We start from the raw sequence: 25,434 nt of genomic DNA, 5'->3' as shown, positions 1-25,434 counted from the left end.
CATCTGGGAGAAGCTGTTTGTTTTTGAGCAGTACCCCCAGCAAGTGGCATGGCTTTCAGCAGTGCCGGACTCGTTCACACAGTCCAAGCATAAACTAGTGCAGGCAGCGCTGTCACTAGGTTATACCTCAGTGCAATGGAATTTAGAGTTCAATAAGTAGTCAGCTAACGTCTTTTTGTCTGCAAGTTTTCCACAAGAAATTAATTCAGAAAGGAGTATCTTTTTATTCCACATGAAGAGCAAACAATGAAAAATGACAAAAGGTGTCACCCTGCCTTTTGTTTTGCAATGTATTATTATTTAGATTCTAGTGTATCTAAACACCGATCTGTTTTCAGTCACACCCATAAGACATCACGGAATTCAGGGAGTTGGCCAGAAAGTAAGTAAATTAATACAACCGAGTCAATGTGTAATGCAGGGTGGAATTAGTAAATCTTGTGGTACACCTGCACTAGCAAACAATCCCCAGCTCCTCTGAGGTAACAAGTCAGGACTCCTCCGGTGCTCTGCATGGCTAACAGTTTCCCACTGTTCTGTTCACACCAAAGGTTAGCGGGTTACCAACTCCCGATTTAAGCTGGCAACTTAATGGAAGGCCCATTCGTCCCGATAGCTCACACAAGATGCTGGTGCGTGAGAACGGCGTGCACTCCTTGATCATAGAGCCCGTCACGGCTAGAGATGCTGGGATCTACACGTGCGTTGCCAGCAATCGAGCTGGTGAAAACACATTCAGCCTGGAGCTCGTCGTTGCAGGTAATGCCTTCGTGCTGAGCGCTGCAAGAGGAAAAGCGAAGTGCTGTCAGATGATGTGGCTGAGGGGCAGGGAGCTAAGGCGGGGGAAGCGTGCAGTAACGGGACTGCAGCACACGTCTGGGCGGCACGGTTACGTTCCGTGTTGGCCAGGGCTGGCTGGCACGTAACCTTCGGGCACGCATGTAGTGACGAACAGAGGGCTGTGAGCCTGAGGGACAGCTGAGGCCACAAACCAGACTTCACCCCAATGTGCTTCTTATTGGCAGTTTGTGCAGAGCTGTATCTACCTCTGGGTTGCTAGCATGATGTGATTTGTGTATTTCACAGGATGTGAGATTAATGCCATTCCATCCTTCTGGCAGAGCACTTCCTTCTATAATTAAAGGCTCATCCTTTTATGGAGTATGAACGCGCACTGTTTAACAAGCACGGTGCAGCCAATTAATCTCGTCTTCATGCTCCACAAAGGTTCTCCTGGGGGCCGGGGCGGGGGAGGAAAACACTCAGCTCTATTAGAGCTCACTTCTCCTTTATTAAAATACTGGTGTGGCTGTTGTCTTCAGAGGAATCAGGGTTGGACTTTGTGATTAATGAAGACAACACTTAAGTTTCCTGCCACTTACGTTTTTCATTACTGTTCTTTAGCATGCTGCTGAAAGAAAAGCTCACTTTTTAAAGACTAGTGTCAACATTTCTGCGATTTTTATTTCCACAGCTAAGGAAGTACACAAAGCACCTGTGTTTATAGAGAAACTACAAAACACAGGCGTGACTGAGGGATTTCCAGTGCGACTGGAGTGTCGAATCTCGGGGGAGCCATCGCCTCAGATATTTTGGAAGAAAGAGAATGAGTCACTCACACACAGCACTGACCGAGTGAGGTTAGTATGATTTACAGTAATCTCATCATGCATCACTTCAATAATGGTTGATCCTGTAATGCAACCGAAAAACTAGAAGATAAGAGTGCTTTGGGTGAACAGCAGGTCATAAATATTAACTAGTTATTGTAATACCGTTTGACATTTATTCAAACTTGTAGCCAGCATGGTGGCTGAGCTAGAATTAAAATGTTAGCTTTGTTTTCCAGCCTGGGACTTGAACAGCTATCTTTGCACTTAAAGCACTGTGTAGTGGTCTCTTCTCTCTTAGAACTAAGACTTAGCTTTACTTACAAGCCCAGGTTCTCTGCAGTAAAATTTCTCTATCTGCTGCTTAGCAGAAACATTGATACTTAACTCTGCTGTGTATTAAGCAAAAGAGCTTTCCTGAAGGACAGTACTGGGATAGCTAAATATCCATACCAGTGCAAAATCATAAGACAGAAGTAGTGGAGACACTAACGCTCCATCTCTTCCTTCTCCCCGCTCAGTATCCTGACTGGTGGGAGCTGATGTGTGCTCCGTGTGGCCCAAAGTTTATTTATGCCCACTCAAGTGGATCTAACTCCATGAGACAACTGAGGGTTTTAAAATTTTACAAGAGGTAAATGCTTTATGCAGGGCTTTATGCAGACTTTTCTCCAGCATGTAGTAAATGCTAGTTCAAGCAGAGTAATTGTGCAGCATCTCACTTCTGCCTCCTTCATTCTTCAGCACGCCATTTTCCCATGCTCCCTCTGGGAACCAAGGCAGCTAAATGCTGAACCCAACTCTGCTACTACAGCATGTGCGTGTCTCTGAATCCAGCTATGAGTTAGTGCTGGCCCTTAAATCCCCAAAATCATCTTTATGTAGAAATACTATAAGGACAGTGGGAAAAATGTCATTATATAACTTTTTTTGGATTGTAAAATCTTTAAGTTTGTCACCAGCATTTGATTGCATTTTGTAAAAACACTGAAGAACAATTTTAATATAAACGTTTTAATATAAACATTGTAATATAAAAACTTTGATATAGTATTTAATATAATACTTAAAATTAATATAAAAAGGAACTCATTACTGATATGACACTAATAAATTCTTGGGTCTTCAAAGTAACTACAAATATTTCAGTACCTCGTTCCTCATGTGAAATCTGTCGTCCTTTCCCCACAACAAAGTCTGGGTAAGTTCTGACATCCCCACTACGTCGATGTGACTTCCAGATGTTGTAACCTGTAATTCTGAAAGAGAAATTGCTGCATGTGGTTTTGCTTTTTAGTTTTTCAATACAGGATATTAAACTGCCAAATTGTGGAGCACATTCAAGGTTTTATTTCCAACTTGCTAATTTCAGAGGAAGTTTTATATTAATTAGAAGTGGACTACAATTAATTATAACTAGGATTGGGTCTGTGTACAAGGACATTTAAAAACAGTCTACGCAGGTTTGCAATTCAAATTGTAATTTTCTACTTTTCTTTTGTTTAGCATGCACCAGGATAACTATGGCTACATCTGCCTGCTTATTCAGGGAGCTACAAAAGAGGATGCCGGGTGGTACACCGTTTCAGCTAAGAACGAGGCTGGGATTGTGTCTTGCACTGCCAGGCTGGATGTTTATAGTAAGTGGCTTCCTTTTTCATGATCATATTGATCCCCCAAAAGCAATAGTTCTCCAAGTTTTGGTTTGTTCGCAGAATGGTTTACATGGGTCTCTTTTTCTTTTGTTTATAGTTTCTCCTCAATAATAACGATCCACATCAAGACAACAAATGCTCTGTCAAAGTACTCCCACCATCTTTCAGATATCTAAAGCAAAACGAGCATGCATGGTTTCTATTTTTGCTTAGTATATTATAGCTAATTAACAACAGATAACGGCATGATAACATTAATTTTGTGGATCATTATTACTGTTGCTCTGCTAGCACTTCCCTAACCTTTTGTATTCTTTTATCCATTAGTCTGTAATACACGGGTGACTACCAGAAGTGTAGTAGATGTAGTAGTAGTAGCCTTTCTGCTTAATTATTCAGTTTGTTCCAAAGCAGCCCCTTGTACAGTGACCATTTTCTTAAACTAAAATCCATTACCAGTCCTCATAACAAGAACAAAGGAGATGAGAAAATTGGAATAGTAAACAATAGTTTCAATGACTTGTGAATTAGAAACTCCGCTCAGCATTCTTCTGCATACAAGGGGTGGCAATGATTTATTTTCCCAAACAACAACCAGATCATTTCTTTTCCTGACCAACAACCATCCCTAGAACAGGCCTGTCACTGTAATATTAGTGCACAGACATTAATACCTTGCTGTTGCCCTTATCAATCATACAAAGAAAGGTAGAAAGCAAAGCCAAAAAGGCAAAGGAACAAACAGATACTTGATTTTTACTAACCACATTTGATGGTGAAACTAGATGCTGAGAAAAAAAAAACAAAAACAAAAAAAAAAAAAAACAAAAAAAAAAAAACACCAAGGAATGAAACAAACTTACCTTTGATGTGATGCTTCTCAGCTGCTCAGAAATTAGTTATCTCCTTCACAAAGGGTTGATTGTGCGTCTGGTACGCTTTGTTGCAGAGGTCAAGATGTCTAATTTTTTTTTCTTTCCTTTTAATCTGTAGCTCAGTGGCAACAACAACCTCAGACAACCAAGCCAAAGAAGGTGCGGCCCTCGACCAGCCGATACGCTGCACTTTGTGATCAAGGACTAGACATCAAAGCAGCTTTCCAGCCTGAAGCAAACCCAGTCCACCTGACAATGCAGTCTGGTTTGGTAGAGAGCGATGATCTGTAGACCCGAGCTGCCATTTCCATCATTTTCTTTCAAAGCAGAAACACTGAAAGCCATTGCCTTGACCAATGATACTCCTATGTCACTTTATGCAAAGGCAGACACCTTCAAGTACGAAAGATAAACGACAAACACAATAACCATATATTCCTTTTTCATTATACCAAATTAGAAGAATAGGTAGATTATTAATAGAAATGTACACATTGCACAACAGATCACGTTCACCGATTCCTTATACCTAAGTTGCTTCAGCTCTTACGAATAACCCTTTTCATAAAGGCCAACCTGCATCAGTGAGACAGATTTTTCAGAAGAAAACACTATTTATCACTACTTGTCTTCGTAAGCCGTAAGTAGATGCTACACAATCTTAATGGTGCGAGACATTTTATTTGAGGCCATTAGATCACAAGCAAATTAGAATGTATGGTTATCTATAGCTCTGAAATGGCAATGCATTCTGATAGCTACAGTGAACAAGTGCAATATTGTAAGAAAAAACAGGAAGGGACAAGGAAAAGAAACGTAAGCAAATGTTGTAACTCTAAAACCTACTTTTTATTCTACAGTGAAAAAAAAAAACAAAAACCTTGCCTTAAGTGCCGTTAGTATGGACAATTCTATAAAGCAACATTGATGCCATAATTTAAGTTCTTTTGTATTTTTCCTTTCTGCCACCTAGGAGGAAGCTTACGTAAAACATACAGCAAAGATTACTTAAGCGTAAGTAATTTAACTTCTTCAAGCTAATGAAGAAAAAGAGCTGACATGTCATAAGTCTACTCCAGACTATAAATCTTAGTTACTAGAGGAGAAAAAAATGCCGGCAGTACGAACCAGTGCAGTAGGTTACTGCAAGTGGTGGGAGGGGGCCAGGGCAAGAGGTTGAAACTCTGCGGATTTCCCGAGGACAGCCTGTGACCTCGTAACGCTCCCATGGAAGAGTCTGAAATTCTAAGGTGAGCTGAAAACTAGGGAACGTACGTATGGGACGTCTGACTGTTTAGAGCTTGTGTAACGCGTATGAGGATTTTAGAAATGCATAGTAAGTGAGAAATGGGTTGAGACTGCAATAGGAATTCCAATGAAAAGTATACACCATAGGTGAGAAGCTCGCATATCTGAGGAAGCAGAAAATGAAGATGGACAAAAGCACCACCACAGCGTGCGCCATTTTTTCTCCTTAACATAACACAGCATATGTCTTTGGTGGACTTTTTTTTTTTTTTTTTTTTTTTTATTATCCTCCCTATTGTAGGCAAACTACAGCTCTTTAAATGGGTGCAGTCTGTGCACAGTAGATGAAATGCCTTAAAGCTACTTACAGAATGCAAGGCAAATCCACATCAAACTGGAGCCCTACCTAGTCAGACCTGATAAGGTAGTTTTAAATTAGAACCAAATGAATTTTGGATGAGGGGGAGGGAGGGATGGAAGAATTACTAGACCTGACAAGAAAAATGAGCATTTGATGGTACGAGCATACTTTGCTATGAAAGGAAAACACTGTATTCCTTATATGAAGCACATATATGGTATCTTTCATTATTTATAATAAAAGCGTTGAAATCTTTTATCTCAGTTCAGTTATTCAGAAGTCCTGTACTTAGTTTTTTTTTTAATTTTGTAATTGTGTACACCATATATTGCATTACTGCTATACGTGTATTGCTTTGTAAGTACACAAAGTTTGTTTTGTTTTTAGTGACTAATAAACCTTAGCACGTAAGTTAGTACTATTCTGTGCAAGCTGGTGCAGGATATGACCAGTGCTGGGGATCGTTACTCTAAATTAATGTCATAGTCCGTCATATGGGAATAATCTGATTATATTCTAGAACAAGTATGTCATATCATTTGCCAAATTTTTCACAACTGTGACATGCTAATTTACTTTTTTTTGTTTAGCTTCACTAGCATTATTTTGCCACCTTTTATTTGTATTTATAAAAATGTACTATCATTACTTTGGATTGTTGTGCTGGTATAATGTGGGTTTAACATCAATAAATATTACACAAATAGAAAGCTTTGCTTCTGGTAAGACTATTAACTGTTTCACTACAAGATTTAGAAATTTAAATGTTATGAATACAGATGAAATGAGGGCTATACGAAACATCTACAGCTGACTACAATGTGTTTGTTTATCATAATGCTGCCCTTGTGACCCTAAATCTTGCTAAACAAAACAGGAACATGACCCTTAAATTCTGAGATACTTCTGCACAATGGAAGTACCTGAAGATGCTTTTTTCACAAGACACGACAAAAGGTGTAGTTTTAATATCTAGTAATTGCTATATGACATAACCAACAACTGATTCTAAGTAAAGGGCACCATGCAAGTGCTGTTAACTTGGTTTAAGAACAGAATTCTGAAAAGGTAGCAACAAAATTAAGCAAAAAAAGTGTTAAGACTTACATGTAAAATCCTGAATGTTAACTAGCTTCAACTTCTCTCCTTTCTGCACAGAGATATGGGGAAAGCTGTAAGATAATCAATTTTTTCTTTTAGGTTTACATTGTAAGCACTGATCACTACAAACAATTATCAGCAATTGAGTGAGTACTGATGTTAATGACCTACAACTGAAGTCTATGGAGTTGTCTGCTTACAGTAATTTTGGGTTTGGCTGAGAGTGAAAAACTCAGACTGCTCTTGTGAGCTAGTTAAGATGAGGTCATCATCACTTTTTGCCTCTGTATATATGTACACATACACACACTTATGTAGTAAATCACATCTCTAAGCAGCAAAGTTGTTTTTATGAAAACATTCAGCAGTGCTGTTACTTAGTTACTGGGACTGTTTGGGTTTACAGTTCAGAGATACAAGTGTGGCACAAGAAAAGTGACATACTTTTCAAGCCAAAAAAATTGAATTCTTGGAAGCATCAAAGTAACTTTCAGCATTTTACTCTCCCTCCACAAACTCCAAAGGCAGACAGTATTATGTGAAAGCGTACTTTTAACGCTTTACTGGGGGGGGGTTGGAATTCTAACCTTTTGTAAGACTGCAAGTTTAGCTATGGGAAGACTTCCAGTTATTTAGGAAGCTGATCAGTCTAAGGCTCGATACACCATTCTGGATGCTGACAAAAACCCCTTTCAAGCACCAAGAGTGACGTGCAAAATTCCACATGCATGAAGGGTTTTTTGTTTGTTTCCATTTCATAGCATACCTTAATACAGCATAAATGTTTATCCTGCAATTTCATGACAACAGCAACTAACACTAAAAAAAGTTTCCACCTCAGCCAACTGGAGGTTGGGGATCAAACCAAATTACAGTCCAGCATGAAGCCCCACCTGATGCACTGTACATGTAGTTTCAGTCTCTGTTACCCCTTTCAAAGGTCATCTTCATTCATTTTGTATGCTAATAAATGCCTCGATTCCCCAGATAGGGGGAACTGCACCCTGAGCTCTGCAAGCAACCCAAACAGATGTAATATATGAGTATGCCGTGAGCTCATATTACCCACCATGTAGTGGTGCTAGGATAACCAGCTATGGCTGTGTGACCCATCTGCCAAACCCACAGTTTGGAGTGTAGGTAAATTAATGCACAGTTTGGAAATGCCTCCTCAGCTTATGCATGTTTACAACACACTCGTGCCTCTGCCTCACAGTTCAGCTGTACACGCAGGCACTAGAGCCTGCTCACATTTTAGCTAGTTCTCCTGACCAGGCCAAAAGCAAAAGCCCCTTCCCGGCACAGCATTTCTATTTGAACAGAACTGTAAGCACGTAAACCACATCAGTCAGATGAAAACACACCTCTGGTCCCAAGAACTTTACAATCTATTCCACACAGCACACAGTATTCTTTAATGTGTCTTAAAGCTAGGAACTGTAATACAAAATTAAGCTACAATTTGAATTTTAACATTGTTAATACATAAAATAATCCCATACTGCACTCAGTCTCTAATAAAATGTGTTGGAAACATAATGCTCAACTCACATTTACAGCAAAAAAAACAGATCACAAGAGGCAGTACCTGTACAGCCATGTCAGCAGCTATCAGGAGGAGGATGAACGATCTTAAATCGAACACTAGGGAAGAGAAATTCTTCCTTTATAAAACAACTGCACTGCAAATAGGTAAATCCTGGGGAAGGGTCAAGCCTTGCAATCGCTGTCACTCACAGTCCAGTTTTGTAGTAGCAGAAACAGGCCAGAAAACAGCTGCAGAACAAGAAAAAAAATCACTAAAAAAAAACAGCACATGGCCACTAGTCAGAATGATTACATCATTTACAGCAGGAACACAAATATCACACTGAATGGATTAGGGTGTTGTTTTTTTTTTTTTTCTGTTTTTTTTTTTTTTTAATGATTTTTTAAACCTGTAACTAAATACATTGTCAAGCTTTTTTTTTGTGATCTCTTTACCCAGGAATCATGTAGCTATTGTACAAAGATGAACCTGGGGTACAAAAACGGATTGCCAAGGCCAGGACCCTTACATGTTACTGCACAAGGTGTTAAAATTATTTATTTCATATAATTATTATATAATTTCCCATACAAACAGGTAACACATCGCTATCCTGTTGGAGGTGAAGAACTAATGGATTTTGATTTTGGTGATTTTTTTTTACATGCAGTATTTGTCCAAGCAACCGCTAAAGTTATTTGTAGAAAAGTGCCTGTCTAAAAGCAAGCCTGTTTTACCACACTATTCCATAGTATAATGTACCACACTACTTCTAATTATCAACCCACTTCTTCCTACAATACTTTAGAATCAGAGTCATTGAACATTTTTTGTCAAACACAATCTACTATAGAAGTTTTACCTTTCTCAAATTCAGGATTAGCTTAAGCTGTACAATCCCTGAGCTTTTATTACTTCACGTAATGTGTAATAATAAAAAAAAGCAAAATAAAATGTAATTCTAACCGTACAACCGTTCGTAAAGCCAAACATCTTGAACTGTACATGAATGCTGTCATTTGAGGTATGCAACAGCAGCAGCTTTCAAGAATTTCACTATGAAAAGCTCCAGATCCACTTTCCACTTGGAAAAAAAAAAAAAAGTGTAATTGCATAACATAGATTTCCAAATCTAAAAATAGCATTTTAATACTAAATAGGTTCAATTACTTGTTTCACTCTAGTGTGTTGTACTCAAAGAGCATAAAACAGATACAAAGCCTCAATAGAAGTAATAGAAGAAGACTTAATAGAAGCTTTCACAGAAGAATGAAGTAATTCTTAGCTTAATAAACACGTATTCCCTTCCAAGCATTTTTTTTTCAGAGCACCAAATCCATTAAACAACCAACTCTGCAAAAACAAAACAAAGCTTTAATTTATTTGATTATTAGTGTTTTCTTGCAACATACAAAAAACAGTGTAAGAAAGGGCAAAGCTACCACTACTAACTGTCAACACTATAATTGAAACAACAAATTTCTGGTCATCCTATGCATCCAAAAAATGGAGATGGGTTGATAGTGTTTCTAATCACTAATTCCTAGGACAAACACATCAGTTATCTGTCTTTGCTCAGGGCAACGACGAAACAAAAAGAACATAGCACCTTAAGTGGGGGGAAAAAACATGTTGATGACCAATGCATTTCCACAGCCCTTGCTTCAGAGTTCAGATTAGTCTGGTCTGATTTTGGCAGAAGTTAAGTCAGAATTCAGAACCAATGTTATGCTCAATGTGGAAACCTGAGGAAGCTTACACAGAGCATTACTAAGCAGTTACTACAACAGAAATCTAGTTCCTTCTTACAAAGAATAATACTGTAAGGGTAGCTCAAATGAAATGTCCTTTTTAAGAGGCAAAACTAAGTTCGCTAATTATGCAATGCAAGTAGCTGCTCCTAAATACTTCTCATTAAATAACTTCTTATGATCAGAACTCACCTCACGTTAATAATCTGGTACTTTTCGCTCTCGCTGAAATGGAAGGACGCCACCTTGATTAATCCGCGAGCAGTACGGGCACATGATAAGCATTCCTGAAAGCCAGATAGCACAGGCATGGTCATTAGAAAGAACGCACCATGGTGCTAACAGAAATGACGATTTTACAGAAAACATAGTGAACAGCTTTGCAGAAACATGCAGTAAATTCCTCACCCATCTAATATTTACTGATAAACAACACAGCTTTGCCATATAGCGGAAGGCTTAGCATGACCTTCACTCTGGTGTGCTGAAAATTATGGTGAACTATAAAACTACATGTGGGCTCCATTCCATATGCCCTCCGATAAGAGCTACAAGAATACACAAAGAATGGATGCAGTTCCAGTCTACTGCTGGCAGAGCCATCTCATGATCGAAATTCATGCTTATAGATAGACTAAATGGCCTCTACATAAAGCACATGCTGTAACTACTGTTTCTTTTTCCTAAAGCTGCAGGAAGCTTTCAGTAGAACAATACAAGCTAGCCAAAAGAAAGAAAAAAAAAAAGAAAAAAAAGGATAAAAAGTCACACAGACAACAGCAGAAAGTAAAACACATTTTAACAGGTCTTTAACATTTGGGTGGAGATGTCTTTAAAATACAGTTTCCAATGCAGAGGTAAAACATACTTCCAGTGCACTTAGAATTTGAGATACAGAGCTGTGAGATTTGTAAATCAGAATTCACAGAACATCAAACTGCTTCACTAACATACATCAGCAATACCATATAATCCCTTTGCAGTTTCCTCTAAAGCAATTGTTCCAAATGATGCAGCAACTTCAAACCCATCAGCATGATACGCATGCAAGGCCACCTAAACAGTGTCTGCCAGCAGCCTGGGAAACGGTAAGCTCCATCCCTGCAGCTCCATTGGCTCAGAGGGGTGTTGGCTCAATGACACCTGCCCCCATGGCCCACTTACATCATTCTCGCTATACATGCCCACAGATGAATTCAAACAATTCCAATTATCTCTCTTTTCCCTTTAATCAGCCTTGCCTTTCTCTTCTGAAACGTGGTCTTGTGTTCTCATGAACTCATTGTACAATTGCTATCAGTTGAAAGTTTTGTGATCTCTGTTACCAAAACTTCAAATTTTAACATATTGCTAAGACATTAATGAACAAGACTAATAGTGGTCTCTATTTAGTAGTTAATGAAATGATTTAGAATGCAAGAAATTTAACTGCATGACTGAGTAAGCTCAGTAGATGGGACGTAACAACAAAAAATACAAATACCAGCAGCCCCTGAAAACATGTCAAAAACTACTCCAGATGCTTCTTTAAGGAGTGACTTTGTATTATGAAAATGAGACACCTATTAAGCATACTGACATGCAGTGCCTAGAAGATCCAAACTTGGGTATGATGATACCAGGTAGGATTTCATGTTTTTTCACTTGTATGTGTACAGGGCTTAGCTAGCAAGGATTTAGTAGTGGGGGAGCTGCAGGGGGGCCTCTGTGAGCAGAGCCTAGCAGCTGCCCCATGTCAGATCAGAGCCAGCTCCAGCTGCTCCAAAAGGGACCTGTTGCAGGCCAGAGCCAAGCCAGGGAGCGACACTGGTTGGGCCTCTGGAAGAGCAGAGTTAAGGAAGGAATAAAGGGGAGTGAGAGAGTGGTATGGTGGAGCTGGGCTGTCCGTTGGTGTGAAACCAGCACAGTATATAGTCTCAACATGTTTGGTATTATCATATCCAAACTGGCAATTTGTAGATTTTGGCAATTTACTGGCAAGTAGCCAAAGCAACCTTAGTTTTAACAACTAAGACAGAAATATTAGTTTTTATTTCAAAATATGAGACTATGCTGGTAAAGTACACCAAGGAAAGAAGAAGAAAAAAAAATCTATCAGAATTGGATCTGATGTATTTAAAAATAGAGTGGAAAAAACAGACTGTCAGTTCCAATGTTGTATTTCCATGAAATGAACCAGAAATATCACAGACTGTAAAAGATATGAACTGTTAATATGAAAAATAAAAGCATAAAATAATGGAACAGTTGTAGTCATAGTCATGCTGATCTAAAGATGCCGGGCACAGTACAGATAATATTTGTTACTAACTCGGCTACTAACTATCTACAGCAAAAAGAAGCCTTCAGCACACGAGCATATGGGCTGAAATTAAACATGTGTGGGTGAAAAAAAAAAAACGTAAAATTGGGCTTCAGCAGAGGTCTTACTTCTGAGGCACTAAGTAGAGCCAATGCTCTTCAAAGACTTCTCTCCACCACTACATCAGCCCCACCTCTTCAAACCAATTGATTACCTGAATTAAGTGGTGCATCTGATATTGGAAAGCTCAGTTTTCATCAGCTTTTCTTAAATGAACTATATCATGCTACAAAAAAAGAGGGAAAAAAAAGGCTCATGCTACTGCAACAGGCAATAGTCACCTCAGTTTCATGCAAAACAAGCTCTCACACTATCACACAGATCAAAGGAGGAAAATTTGTCCAATAGCTATAATCACTGCAGTGCATGTTTTAACTGTACTTAATGTACTAGGTCGAAAGCAGGGATTTAGATACCCACTTTCTATTCAGATTTCACTGAGCTCAATATTGAAACCTTTTCCATTTTTAAAAATCACTCCTTACATCCACAAACAGTCCCCGTTATGTGGTTTTGGATTTTACACTGTTAACAGTAATGCCAGTATCAACTTTGCATCTACACAAGTAATCCACTTCCCTGGAACTACATAGAGATATTAACCAATTCCCCATGTAATAATGCCTTAGGATAGACTGCCCTCAGGAGGCTGAAAATAGATCTCTTCATGGGAAGAACACATGAACATTACACTCAGCACATATTATATACTTCTGTTACGATAAAAGAAAGATTGCAAAAGCAGTACAGTTCCTACTTACAAGCTGCAATATTAAAACCAAACAACTAAACAAACAAACAAACCACTCTCACCAACATTATGTTTCCTGTTAGAAGCATCTACTGATGATAAGCAATTGCAATGCCAACAAGGTAGGAAAAGCTTGATGTAGTCAGTTTACTACAGCAAGTTCTAAGTCACAAATATTTTTCTTAAGAGAGAAGCAGGAGAAGTAAGGCTTCAATGACTGATCAAGGAGGAAAAAAGAACACGATTTTTGAAAAAAATAAAACAAAAAAAAACAATAGAAGAGGAAAGAAATTCTTTAGGAACTATGGAATAACAGGAATTTCTAAGAGTTCATTCTATACCAACACAGTAGCAGAATGGTGGTACTTAAAAAAAAAAAAAAAAAAGATTATAAAGATTATAAGAGAGTTCTAAGCAATGTAGCAGGTGGAAAACATGAGTAAGAACGCGTACCTTCATTTTCAATAGCAAGAGAGTCACAAAAATTCTGCATGTCTAATAAGAGAGTGGACTGAAGTTTTCAAAATGGAAATAAGAGACCATGGTAAGTCAGTCAAGCATAGAGTCCTATTCAAGAAATGTGCACACACAAAAAAAAAAAAAAAAAAAAAATTATAAATAGCTTGGCATAAATGCTAGAAGCACATGATGGAAAACCTGAATTTTGTTTTTAATCAAGGACAGCGATGCAACAGGCATACCAGAAACTTGATGGAAGCAAGACAAATTAGGACATGATTCAAAATTATAGGAAAGTCATCAAACCTGATATCAATATATTAACTCATCAAATCAAACAGGGATTGAATTTCCAAGCCTAACAAGGTAAACACTGTTGTTCGACTGTATTATTACCACACAAACTAAGATGATGGCAGCAGCCATGACATCCTGCAGAATATCAAGGATTCTAAGGCCAGCAATGTAACTGTAATGAAGGATGGCAATTATCAGCAGGCTGGATAAATGTCACAGCAGAGATGCCAAGATTACATTCTTTTAATGCATGGTTGTTTCGTGCAGCCAATCAGCGACCCCCAGCTCTGGCTGTGGTCCCAAGACATGATTCAAAATGCTATTTTCAAAGACTGGCTATGTGATGGTAACTGACCAAGTTTATTAATAAAGACAGCAGTCCTCTACTGCAGACTTCCAAAAAAAGGAACAACATAAAGAAATATGTTAAAATGAAACCAAAAGGACAAGTCAAAAAATAAAATGCAAAAAAAGATGCAATGCAATGCATAAAGACAACACTGAGGTTGTATGCACTGAACTCTAGTATGAAGACTTTAAATACAGAAGCTCAAATTAAACAGGGGTGGGGGAAGCTAGCATGGGTTAAAAGCTACTAGAATGTAAAAGTCACCCTTCAGAAAAACAGTAGCCTAGCTTTAGAAGTCAAATGTCATTTGTCACTGAACACAAAGTTTACAGACAGCTCGGAGTTTAAAGGAATGATTTGCAAAAGCACATAAAAACTGAGCACCTTAGGAAAAGGTTCTTAGTAAAAAAGCCCCTGACCAAAATAAAAAGCCGAGTGCTCAAAGCAGGCAAGGACACAGAGAAAAAATCCCCAATCCCTGAACAAAACCCTATGTTAGTTTCTGGTAGCATGCAGGAACTTGGGTAGAACCTCAACAGGCAACTTGTTGGAAGTTTTACCCCTCAGAGAAAAACATCAGAAAGGTCAGGGCTGGGGCCTCTCTTGGATTCTTGACCACTCTTGGATTCTACATCAAATCAAGTAACTGCAGCCTTAAACTTTTTGGTTAAAACTGATCCATTATCAAATGAGTGGAGGCTGGCAAAAATGACACCAAGCTTTTCAGAACTTCGTAGGCAGAAGGATAACTCGTTTTTAAAGAAGATATTCCAGAGGGATCTAGGGAACTACATGCTACTTACCTATTTCTGCACATAGCAAACTGCCAAAAACTGTACTAAGGCACATAAACAGCAGGATAAACACACCAAGGAAAGTCAGTGTGCCTTTTGCACAGGAAGGTCATGTTTTATAAACATTTAAGAATTATTCTGAAGACTAAAAGACCATGTGAGTACAGAGATCTAGCTTACACAGCATGCTTGAAATTCTAAAATTCACATTCTCTTGCCAAAACTATTAAAGGTGCTGTGCTGTCAAGAGAAATAGCCATATTAGTAAGTTGCTTAAGGACAGAACTAACGGTCATACTTTTCTAAGGACATGGATCACCAAAAGAATCCCACAGACACCTATGTTGGGACTAGTAAAGTACAACCTGATTTCTCAGACAGCAATTTCCGAAGCCAACTAAATACATACGTATGTTTAAATGTGTGTGTGTGTGTGTGTGTGTGTGTGTGTGTGTGTGTGTGTGTGTCTGTGTGTGTGTGTGTCTGTGTGTGTGTGTGTCTGTGTGTGTGTGTGTCTGTGTGTGTCTGTGTGTGTCTGTGTGTGTCTGTGTGTGTGTGTGTGTGTGTGTGTGTGTGTGTCTGTGTGTGTGTGTCTGTGTGTGTGTGTCTGTGTGTGTGTGTCTGTGTGTGTGTGTGTGTGTGTCTGTGTGTGTGTGTCTGTGTGTGTGTGTCTGTGTGTGTGTGTCTGTGTGTGTGTGTGTGTGTGTGTGTGTCTGTGTGTGTGTGTGTGTGTGTGTCTGTGTGTGTGTGTAGAATCACAGAATCACAGAATTTCTAGGTTGGAAGAGACCTCAAGATCATCGAGTCCAACCTCTGACCTAACACTAACAGTCCCCACTAAACCCCACTATATATATACACACACACTTCTCAGAGTAGTTTTACAAAGTAAACCATGAGAAGGATTATTTCTTTTAAATACTTTTCAGTTCTCATTTCCATGTTTGAAGAAAAGAGAAAAAAAAGGTCTTTTAAAAATATTATTTTAAAGCTACAACACTTCAGTCTGGTCCTATATCATATTTAGTAACAAAAGTAAAAAAAAATAAATAATAATAATAAAATAACAGTGTGTGCATTGCAATGTTTTCAGAAAATTATTTAGCAGCACATTGTTAAATTCTTCTAAAGGTATTAATCCAGGTTTTAATCATAAATATAAACTCAGAATGTTATTGCTAATAACTTAATTAACAGTTCCCTTATTAAACAAAATAGTAACAATAATTACAGTCAGAACTCACTAATAGGGAATTATTTTTAGTCTAAGTTTGGTTTCTGGTCAAGATATGTCACACAGATTTAGCTTGTAAAATCCTAAGGAGAGGCATGGGCAGCAACCAAGTCACTGACAGATGATTGCCTGACTAGTAAAAACAGGAGTCCCAGCTGTCCTTTTTCACCTTCAGCGCCCTCTGAAAAAAAATCAGCTATTCTCTGACCAGCTCTTCCTATCAAAGAGAAACATAATTAGCAATTATAGTTTTGGTGCAAAGACACATGAGGTAACTTTTCACAGCATCTTAACACTATGTCTCATCAAAGAGGTATCAGTAGGATAAGGCCACCTGAAAGGCCTACCTTTCAGATGCCAAAGTGAGTAACACAACCCACTGTCAAACTCCCTGGAAATAAAACCATTCCTTGTATTATTTCTTAATACATACCTGCAAGAAGCTTGAACATGTGCTGTTTTCTGGCACAATGACAAAATTTCTCAGCTGCACAAATGAAGAAAATGTCAGACTTTAAAGACTCAAAGTTATCGTCAGTGAGATCTCTTCTTTCTGTACTTCAGCTTGTGCCAAGACGGGAAGTAATTTCAAAAGCTGAACCAACATCTGGATCATGATGCAATGAACACTGGAGCTAAGAGAAGGTCCTAAACCGCATTCACAGTTTTCTTCAGAGAAGATAAAAACATCAATTGCCAAAAATCACTTGATCTCAGTAGAAAAGCCTGAGGTCAACCTTTTGGCAATTTTTCAGTAAGAGAGGAACACTCAAGATCATTTACACTTGAATAATTACCCTGCTTCAAAAGCCGCTTTGAATCAAATAAACAGCTATTTTATTGACTATACATACATATTAAAGAGCATCAACATAACATAGCTGAGCAGAGCACTAAGGAAGATATACAGCAGTGCGCCTTGACTTCACACTTTGGAAGTGATACTTGTTTTCTCAACACCTACTGAGTCAGTGAAAAGACTTTTATGTGGCAAGCCAACCCTGCTCTTCGCCAGTGGCCAGCCCAAGTGTCACTGAAACTCAGAATAACACAGAATTAGCAACTCTAGTGACCAATCAACACTCCCTCAATATACTCAAGTGCAACTGAATTAAATAAGTGCTGTACGTACATTTACAAGTAGAATTACACAGTTTGTTTTTATAAAAATATGTAATTTTTATATATTACATACTATGTATGCATATATAATTACATGCATATAATTAAATCTTCTAAAGGCAATTCAGGTATGACGAAGATCCAGAATCTTCTAGCTTTGTAGTTTCAGTTACAAACAAAAGCCAAAGAAAACTCTTTGCCTCTTTGTAAGGCCTGACTGATAAGAATAAAAAATTATACTGTTCACAGTCTAACATCAGCCTACATGAAAAACTTGATTCAGTCATAACTGCCAACCAATATTCGTCCCTGCTCTTTATTAGTCTTTGTGTAACATGATAATTCAGAAGAGTCTCCACTCTATCCCAAATTGGAAAACATTACTTTATAAAAATATAGCCCTTTAAAAAATTATCAGGGTGTTATTTAAAAGTACCACCATATCAAAAACAGATCTTTTTAAAATTGTTACGTACAAAGACTTCATACTATCAAATGGACTCTTCCACGCAGCTAAACATACACACCTTACTTTACTCCTGATGATTTATTCCTCTGACTAAAGAGTATCAAGTTAATCACGCATGTGAATCTTTAACTAATTTCCCTCTCATTAATCAGCATATATTTATAGATTATCATCATGACATTTATATAGGTACTTATTCCAGGTAGTATTTAAGTCAGAAGCTGCAAGCCTCCATCTACAATTAAAGTACTCCCTGTAACATAAGGGGACTCTAGAAGAAATAAAACAGCGTGTGCAACTTCATGAGGGTCTCCAAATCTTCCAAGAGGAATTGCTTTCTTCAACTCTTCTTCCTCCAAATGAGCAGTCATCTCTGTGTGAACAAAGCCTAAGAGAGGAAAAGCATTTGAAGAGTTACCTAATCTCCAATTAAATTTCTCCAGTGGATTTTCCCTGAAATCTTCATTCTTCAAAGTCTCAGAACTCAATCCACATCATTTTAGAGCCACAAACAAATTTTTACCTAACCAATAAAATGTCTTCATTTTGGAAGAACTGATGTAATAATCCAAACACAGAGATCTGTAGAACTCAATGAAAACATAGAAAAGGTAACTCTAAAATTGGGCTCAAAAACCTTATTTAGTTGCACTTTTCTGAAAAACAAAATATAATGTAGGTATGAAATCTCTGGCAAGAAACACCTACAGCTTGCAAGTGTTTCCATTATGTTTTAAAACTTACTGCAGTACTTGCAGAATTTCTATTATAACCCTTATTTCAAGAATATTTCTTTACAATTTTGAAGGACAAATTTTTACAATTTCAGCTATCTGAGGCTCAATATTCCCATTGCTGCTTTTCTTTTCTTTATGAAGCTGCAGCATATGTGATCTGATCTGACCTAACTTCTACCTGCCACCCAAAATGGGAAGTCTCAGTTTTGCTTTCTACTGTACACCTCTGCCCCTTTACAATGGTTCTGGTCCCTTTTGTGAGCCATTCAACTCCCTAACCAAGAAAAAGTGTTCTCCCTGCCTAGTTCAGAAGCAGAATTGGTTATGTAGAAATCCGAAAGGCATGACAGCTAGCACAAGGTGAACAGCAGAGTACAGAGCACTGAGCAGAGAACATCAAAAAAGACAAAAGAGATTTTTCCTTAAGGGTGATATTTTCCTGGAACAGATTGACTTGTGAAATCACAGCCTCATCCTCACAGAACTTTCTATCCAGACTCTGTTTACTAAAGGGAAAGACAGGGATACTTTCATGCCAGCTTCACACGGACATTCAAGTCTCTCTAATAACAAACAAGCATTCTCTATCAGGACATGAAAGTAGTTATCTGTATATAATTAGTTCTAATCCTTCCTTCTGTAAGGATGGCAGGTTTTGAAGGAGGAACAAAGAAAAAAAAGCCATTTATTATGTAAGAGTGGATAGAGAACAGGTAGACACATGCTCCCAGATTTCTCAGTGCTCCCGTGAAAAGACTGAAGTTTTTTGTAAAAGAATATATCATACCTTATAAAGCAAACAAACAAGAACTGTACTTACAAAGGTTGATGAAAATCAAAATAATTTATCTTAGATTACATTCAGATGTAATCTTAGATTACATTAGATCAAATATCCAGCAGTCTTGATGACTACTTATTGCAACAGTTAAGAATTTAGGAACTTCCCAAAAACTAACCTGGAGCAACCACGTTGACTCGAATTTGCTTTCTTGCTACTTCTTTAGCAAGAGCGCGTGAAAATCCAACTACTCCTGCTTTGCTAGCGCTGTATACACTTTGACCGGAGTTGCCCTTAAGTCCTACAACACTTCCTAAAATAAAGGAACATCAAAGAAGATAAAAGATTAAATGACTAATTTGAATGCTTGTTTTAGTTTTAAATTTGGAATGGAAAAGGAGATTACAAGAAAAGGAGTTGAAAGTGTATTACTAAGTGAACTTTATAGCCTCTCTCTGGGATACGCAATCCCTTAATTATCTGTGATTTTTATGAGATGCGTGTATCTATGTTGAGGAATACGTACAAGGAGAGTAAACTGGAAAGCTTTTTAAAAATATATCATTGCACAGAAAACAAGAAACCACCATATTTAATTATTTTTCATAAGTAGTAGCTGGTAGATTTAGCTACTAAAAGAGCTGGTAAAGAATGGTAAAATTATTTTTTTCAGTAAACTCTTGGATGTTTATTATTGAAACATGCTGTTTAGCAACATTTAGAAGTTGCTGAAACTAGATAAAAGAGTAATAATTCATAAAGAAATTCTAAAAAAGAAATGCTAAATATAGAATACAAAGAAATACAAAGAAAATAGTCAATTGTAACAAATAACATTCAAGATGTTACACATGACAAACCTTTCTAGAAAACTTGCTCACACAGAATTCCACTGGAATAGACAAGCAACTTACCTATATTGACAATAGCACCTCCTTGTTGTTGAATCATACTTTTTACAGCAGCTTTGCATGTCAACATTGTTCCCAAAAGGTTAGTGTGAATCTGGGATACCATATCTTCAGTCTTGGTTCTCAGTAACAAGCCATCCCTGATAAACAGACCAACAAATATAATTATATACTGGGGGAAGAGGTGGGCGAAAGAAGAGTAGAGGGGGAATTCATGAGTTCAGAAAGTACGGTGAGAGCTATTATCAGCTGCTAGAATTTTACTTTCATCAGAAACACAATACAGATGAACACCTACTACTGTTTTTCTCATTAACAACACACTAATTGCAAAAGCCCTTTCCATACTCGGCACCTTACAAGATGACAGTGTGGTCTAGAATTACATATAATCTTGTAACTAATAACTAACCTGTTGATCGCAGCTGCATTAACCAAGTAGTTAATGGGACCTAAATTCCTCTGCATCTCCTCAAAAGTATTTTGGACTTCTTGTTCTTTGGATACATCACAGCTAAGAGCCAGATGTCCTGCTGTACTGAAATAAAGGCACATGATAATAACAGCAAAAGAAGGTGAATCATTCGTAAATCTTCTTAAGAATTTATAAACTCAATTGAAAAAAACAGATGTGGAACTAGTTATAACACAAGGAACCCATTCCATCTTCAGAGAATTAAATAGGCACAATTTTCAAGTACTATGTTGATTGGCTACATGACAACAGCATACAGTATTTTTGCCCTCCTGAAGTCAGCATGAGCTGATTGGTCTAGGTTCTGACTTGGTCAGGAGCCATGGATGAGACTGTTCACACCAACTCCCTGTTGGGACCTTGAATATTTCCTTGAATCTTAACTATTCCACCGGCAAGATATGAATTGTAACATACTTAACTTTCCCACAGAATATTGCAAAAACAAACTTGTACTGATATAACTCCCTCCCCCTGCCAGTTTCTCAGCCTTTGTTTTCATCCAGTTAAATAAAAAGGCTTATTTAATGATTAACTACTTTCACAAGTTACCTAAGCATTCGACAGTGAAGAAATTATTACAAAGCAGCATACATACCACCAAGACTACGTGCAGTAGTTTGGGCTACTTCCAGATTTCTAGCAATAATCGCCAGGCGGCAGCCTTTCTGTGCCAATAATTCTGCAACAGCTTTTCCTATTCCTCGGGATCCTCCAAAAATGGCGCAAACCTTGCCCATCTTCAAAAATAATTCATAAATTACAAATCAAACTTGAATTTGAGGTCCAATATTGCAGAGGACAAACAATGTTATTGCCAGTATCATGACCCTTACTATTTTGCAGCATTTTTAAAGACTGCATTATAAAATTAGTGATTTAAAAAATTTTATTCACCAAAAAAATAAAAAGCTGAACTAAATTAGGTACCACGTCTACAAATGCAAGAAATTCTTAAACATTTCTGAACTAGTGATAAAAATGCACATAATCTAGTACTCTAATACTAGTGTTATGATAACTCCAATTTAGTTGAAGAAATATGTGATTTATCTATCTAAAGGCCATAATGCAACAATCAGCTGTTTATTCAAAGCCAACATACCAGTTGTAACTACATGTATATTCCTCTTGCACTATTCTGGTACTAAAGCCGTTTAGCCTTAAGGTCTCACTCCATCCTATCCATCTGTGCTAGACACCCAAACCACAACGATTACTTGCGCATGACTTGATAATGATATATTTACACCAGGTTAACACAAAGTTACGCTACTAAGTTACTAAAGCTATGCTTAACCACTAACCTTAAGTTTTGCTTGTTTGTTTGTTTTCCTTCTACTTTTGACAAAAGCAAATGCTTTTTGAGATGTGAAATGACTCTGAAATAGCTAGCTCAGGTGTCTAGGCAGGACTGTAAGACAAAAGTACTCCTATAGAATGAAGTACGTTTTTTCTGCAACCTCCAGTACCCACCCAATCAGCTATTTAGGGACTTCCTGAGCCAAAGGCAGAATCTAAGTAATAGTCATGAACCTCTTTTCCATATATTTGAATAAATCCATTTTGAACCCAATCATACTTTGTCTCCATAACATCCTGAGGCAACAAGTTTCATTATTTGTGGAAAAGTACTTTGTTTTGTTCTTAAATTTCTTTCTGATTGGTGAATGCTCTGCTTTTCTCTCTTATCTTCCCCCTTCTGCTCATAACTTGAGCCTATGTACACTTCTGCATATTACCTTAATTCCTATATCCTCTTCCAGGTTTACTTAGCTACTCTTATGCACATGGAAGCCACTAACAGACTGCCCAGCTCACTAATCCTGTCACCCTACCCTTTGCCTTATTTAGTTCTATTATGCCCTTTTTGATGTGTGATAACTATAATCACACACAGTATTAAACATACATGAACACAGTCAGCTCCTACAATGGCATGATAATTTTGGTCATCTGTGACCAAAACTTGCCTGAAGGAGCTGTCAGTCCTTTTCTATAACAGAAAAGGAAAACCCAAGTGCCTGGAATCAACCCATGCATCCCCTTCCCAGCTGGCAAATTTAACTTGGCCTCCTAGGAGCAGGAAAAGGACTAATACTTGTGCCTCAGAGGGGAGCCCTTTCAAAAGAATACACACAAAAAGACCTGCTGTGTGTAGGCAATTCTTCGTCCGTCATGACGGATCTATTCTTTTGCAGAACTATCCACACAGACTCTTGCAAGTTCTTGCCTGACTGTTGCAACAATGTGGTACTAGGATTCTCTTCCTCCTCCATATTTTGTTCTTACCAGCACTGAACATATCTACTCTCTTATTTTTATTTAAAACCTGGAAAAATACAAGTTGGAAAGCATCTTTGGAAGTCATTTTGTCTAACTCCTTCCACCCACATGCACAATGTCAACTTAGGTCAAGTCGATCACGGCCTTATCCAGTTGAGCTCTGAAGAGTAATCGTAAGTGTGAAAAAAATCACAGCAAATCTTGAGCGTTGCCTTAATCAGCATACGGTACCTTTGCAACTCTTCAGAATCAGTTTTGGGGTTAGCTACAGTGAGCCATCGCATGCTGTTTATAAATGTTGTCAGACCTGTACGTGTGTTCCTTTTTCTGAATAGGCTTAGGTGTACAGGCCCCAAAAAGATATTGGTGCAAATGAAGGTGCCACGAATTGTTCTGTGCTGAGGAGACCGCCTCTAAAATCTATCGTTCTGCCCTTCCTGCTCTCTGTGAGAAAAGGAAAAGCCCGGTGATTCTAGTGTTTCCAGAAATACTCGGCCTCTTTGTGCATTAACCAGGTATTTACAGGGGGAGCACATAAGCCTAGCTGCAACGAAACAATATACAATCTGTGATTAAAAAAAAAAAAAAAAAAGAAAAAGAAAAAAAAAAAAAAAAAGAAAGAAAGAAAAGCCATACATCTTCTCTGGAGTTTGACTTGGGCGAAAAACCCGCAGCGAGCTGAGTAACGCGACATTCCCTCAACGGGCAGACGGCTCTCCCCTCCCGCCGAGCCCTTTTATAAAATTTTATATTTTTTTGCTTTCACTGCGGCCGGGGAGGCGACGTCCTCCCTGCGCACCCCTCTATCGCCCCGCCCCGCGCGCCCCAACGGTCCCTAACGGCCGCCAACAGCCCCTAACGGTCACCGCCAGGGGGCGCTCGCGCGCAGCCATGCCTTCCCCAGCGCAGCGCGGCGGGCGGCAGCAGCCGGCGCCCCCCTCCCTTTTCCCTCCCTCCCGCCGGCCGCGGAGGCGCCGTGGCGGCTGCCGGGCGCCCGGCTGCGCGCTCACCTCCCCGGGGCGTGGCGGCGCGGCTGGGCGCCGGGGTAGGGCGGGGGCTCCGCGGCGCGGCTGCCGGCGCGGCTCGGGCCGGCGCTCAAGATGGAGCCCGCGGCGCGTAGGGGGCCGCCCGCCCGCCCGGGCACGCCGGGAGCTGTAGTCCCCGTGAGGCGGCGGCGGTGCCACGGTGGCAGGGCGGGACGGGGCGGAGGGAGGGGGAGGCGGTGCCCGCTCCTCCCGCTGCTTGGCTGGCCCCAGTCGCGCCCTTCAGGGAGTTGTGGCCACAGGGTCAGGGTTTTGCTCTTAGCTCATCTTTATTACTGAAGGTTTTCCTTTCCCCCCCCCACAGTATCCAGAATTTCCGCACGGACTGAACACTCTCATCATGCCCAAACTGCTTAGGCGCACTTTTCCCACAAATATGTGAGCAAATTTCGCTCTTGAAAAACTTAATTCAACTTAATTCAGTGTACCTGAGTGAAAAGTTACGTCAAAAAGAAAAACAACACACCGCCCCCCTCAGGCTGGCACAGGGCTCCAGCTCCGATCCCAGGCACTGGCCCCTCCTGCAGTGGACTTTGGCCTTAAAAGATTTCCACCGCCATCTCTGTCTCTCCTGCTATCGCTCACTTCCCTCCATACACCCGACTCCTCGCGTAAGGAGTGCAGCCATGGAGGGCGCCAGTCTTTCCTTCTCCACGTATCAACACAGTCCTAACTTTCCTCATTCTTCCTTGCATACTCTCATCCCTGTTCCCATTCACTATATGTTTATATACACTGCACAATAATATCTATGGCAATAACTTCAAGAATTTATCATTTCGATAATTTATCATGCAACAGCCTCTTTGGATATTCCTCCTATTGTTGGTGAAAAGTATTTTTGATAAGTATTTCCCAGCAAATGTAACTAGGCTTTAGTTCATAAACATAAACTGCTGTCAGCATTCGGACTAAGAGCAAAAAGTTATAAACAGCCAAGATTTCCGTCATATTATGAAGTTATTCCTGCCCTAATATATCACTAACCACAATATCAGTTACTGAATGGACAGCTTTGAATTGTTGCCCACTTTGGTCCTGTGATATGGCCTTCTGGAAATTCGCTGTGTCTACTCATATTTCTGTTCAGTGCACTGTATTTACTGTGTCGCCAGGTTTGTTTTGTTGGGGAAAGGAAAGAAAGTGGGATGTTGGGAGATGATGACAGGGAGAAGGGAGTGAACAGAGTCAGAAAGAAGAGGAAGGATATTAAATGTGGAAAGATTTTGCATAGT

At 39.0% G+C, this 25,434-nt stretch overlaps 2 protein-coding genes and 1 long non-coding RNA gene across 10 annotated transcripts in view; 1 reads left to right on the top strand and 2 right to left on the bottom strand.

The window, feature by feature from the left end:
- PALLD (palladin, cytoskeletal associated protein) overlaps positions 1-6,041 on the top strand; it is a 192,832-nt gene extending 186,791 nt beyond the window's left edge. For 7 of the 8 annotated variants that reach the window (XM_082759682.1, XM_082759680.1, XM_082759681.1 and 4 more), the window contains 4 exons: positions 552-759; positions 1,475-1,640; positions 3,117-3,250; positions 4,259-6,041. In XM_082759682.1, the coding sequence (XP_082615808.1) occupies positions 552-759; positions 1,475-1,640; positions 3,117-3,250; positions 4,259-4,431 (681 nt within the window). In that variant the 3' untranslated portion in view covers positions 4,432-6,041. Of the gene's footprint in view, positions 1-551; positions 760-1,474; positions 1,641-3,116; positions 3,251-3,362; positions 3,414-4,258 lie in introns of all 8 variants that reach the window. The other variant, XM_082759683.1, reaches the window with a different exon arrangement.
- On the bottom strand, positions 645-4,263 carry LOC309877874. Its single transcript, XR_014317448.1, has 3 exons — positions 4,129-4,263; positions 2,763-2,869; positions 645-780 (listed from the first exon to the last, which is right to left on the bottom strand). It is a non-coding gene; the product is annotated as an uncharacterized lncRNA (long non-coding RNA).
- Positions 4,397-24,310, bottom strand: CBR4 (carbonyl reductase 4). The gene is made up of 11 exons (XM_082759696.1): positions 24,167-24,310; positions 21,469-21,610; positions 20,808-20,928; positions 20,399-20,535; positions 19,663-19,797; positions 16,809-18,354; positions 10,322-10,416; positions 9,345-9,462; positions 8,439-8,626; positions 6,857-6,921; positions 4,397-4,533 (listed from the first exon to the last, which is right to left on the bottom strand). The coding sequence occupies exons 2-6, from the start codon at positions 21,608-21,610 to the stop codon at positions 18,176-18,178; spliced, it is 714 nt and encodes a 237-aa protein (XP_082615822.1). The 5' UTR covers positions 24,167-24,310; the 3' UTR covers positions 4,397-4,533; positions 6,857-6,921; positions 8,439-8,626; positions 9,345-9,462; positions 10,322-10,416; positions 16,809-18,175.
- Positions 24,311-25,434: the final 1,124 nt, after the last annotated feature.

This window comes from Aythya marila (genome assembly GCF_965140915.1).
Source record: "Aythya marila genome assembly, chromosome: 4".
Lineage (NCBI taxonomy): Eukaryota > Metazoa > Chordata > Aves > Anseriformes > Anatidae > Aythya > Aythya marila.
Note: the sequence above shows the minus strand (reverse complement) of the source record. Positions and strands in the feature narration are given on the sequence as shown.

What these genes read in the sequence shown, in the direction of transcription:
- CBR4 (XM_082759696.1), bottom strand. Translation starts at nt 21,610, where the DNA reads ATGGGCAAGGTTTGCGCCATTTTTGGAGGATCCCGAGGAATAGGAAAA. An exon ending in TACTGCACGTAGTCTTGGTG is followed by an intron (nt 20,929 to 21,468) that starts GTATGTATGCTG and finishes ATTTCAGTACAG; the next exon opens with CAGGACATCTGGCTCTTAGC. An exon ending in AGTCAACGTGGTTGCTCCAG is followed by an intron (nt 18,355 to 19,662) that starts GTTAGTTTTTGG and finishes TTCCTCTCTTAG; the next exon opens with GCTTTGTTCACACAGAGATG.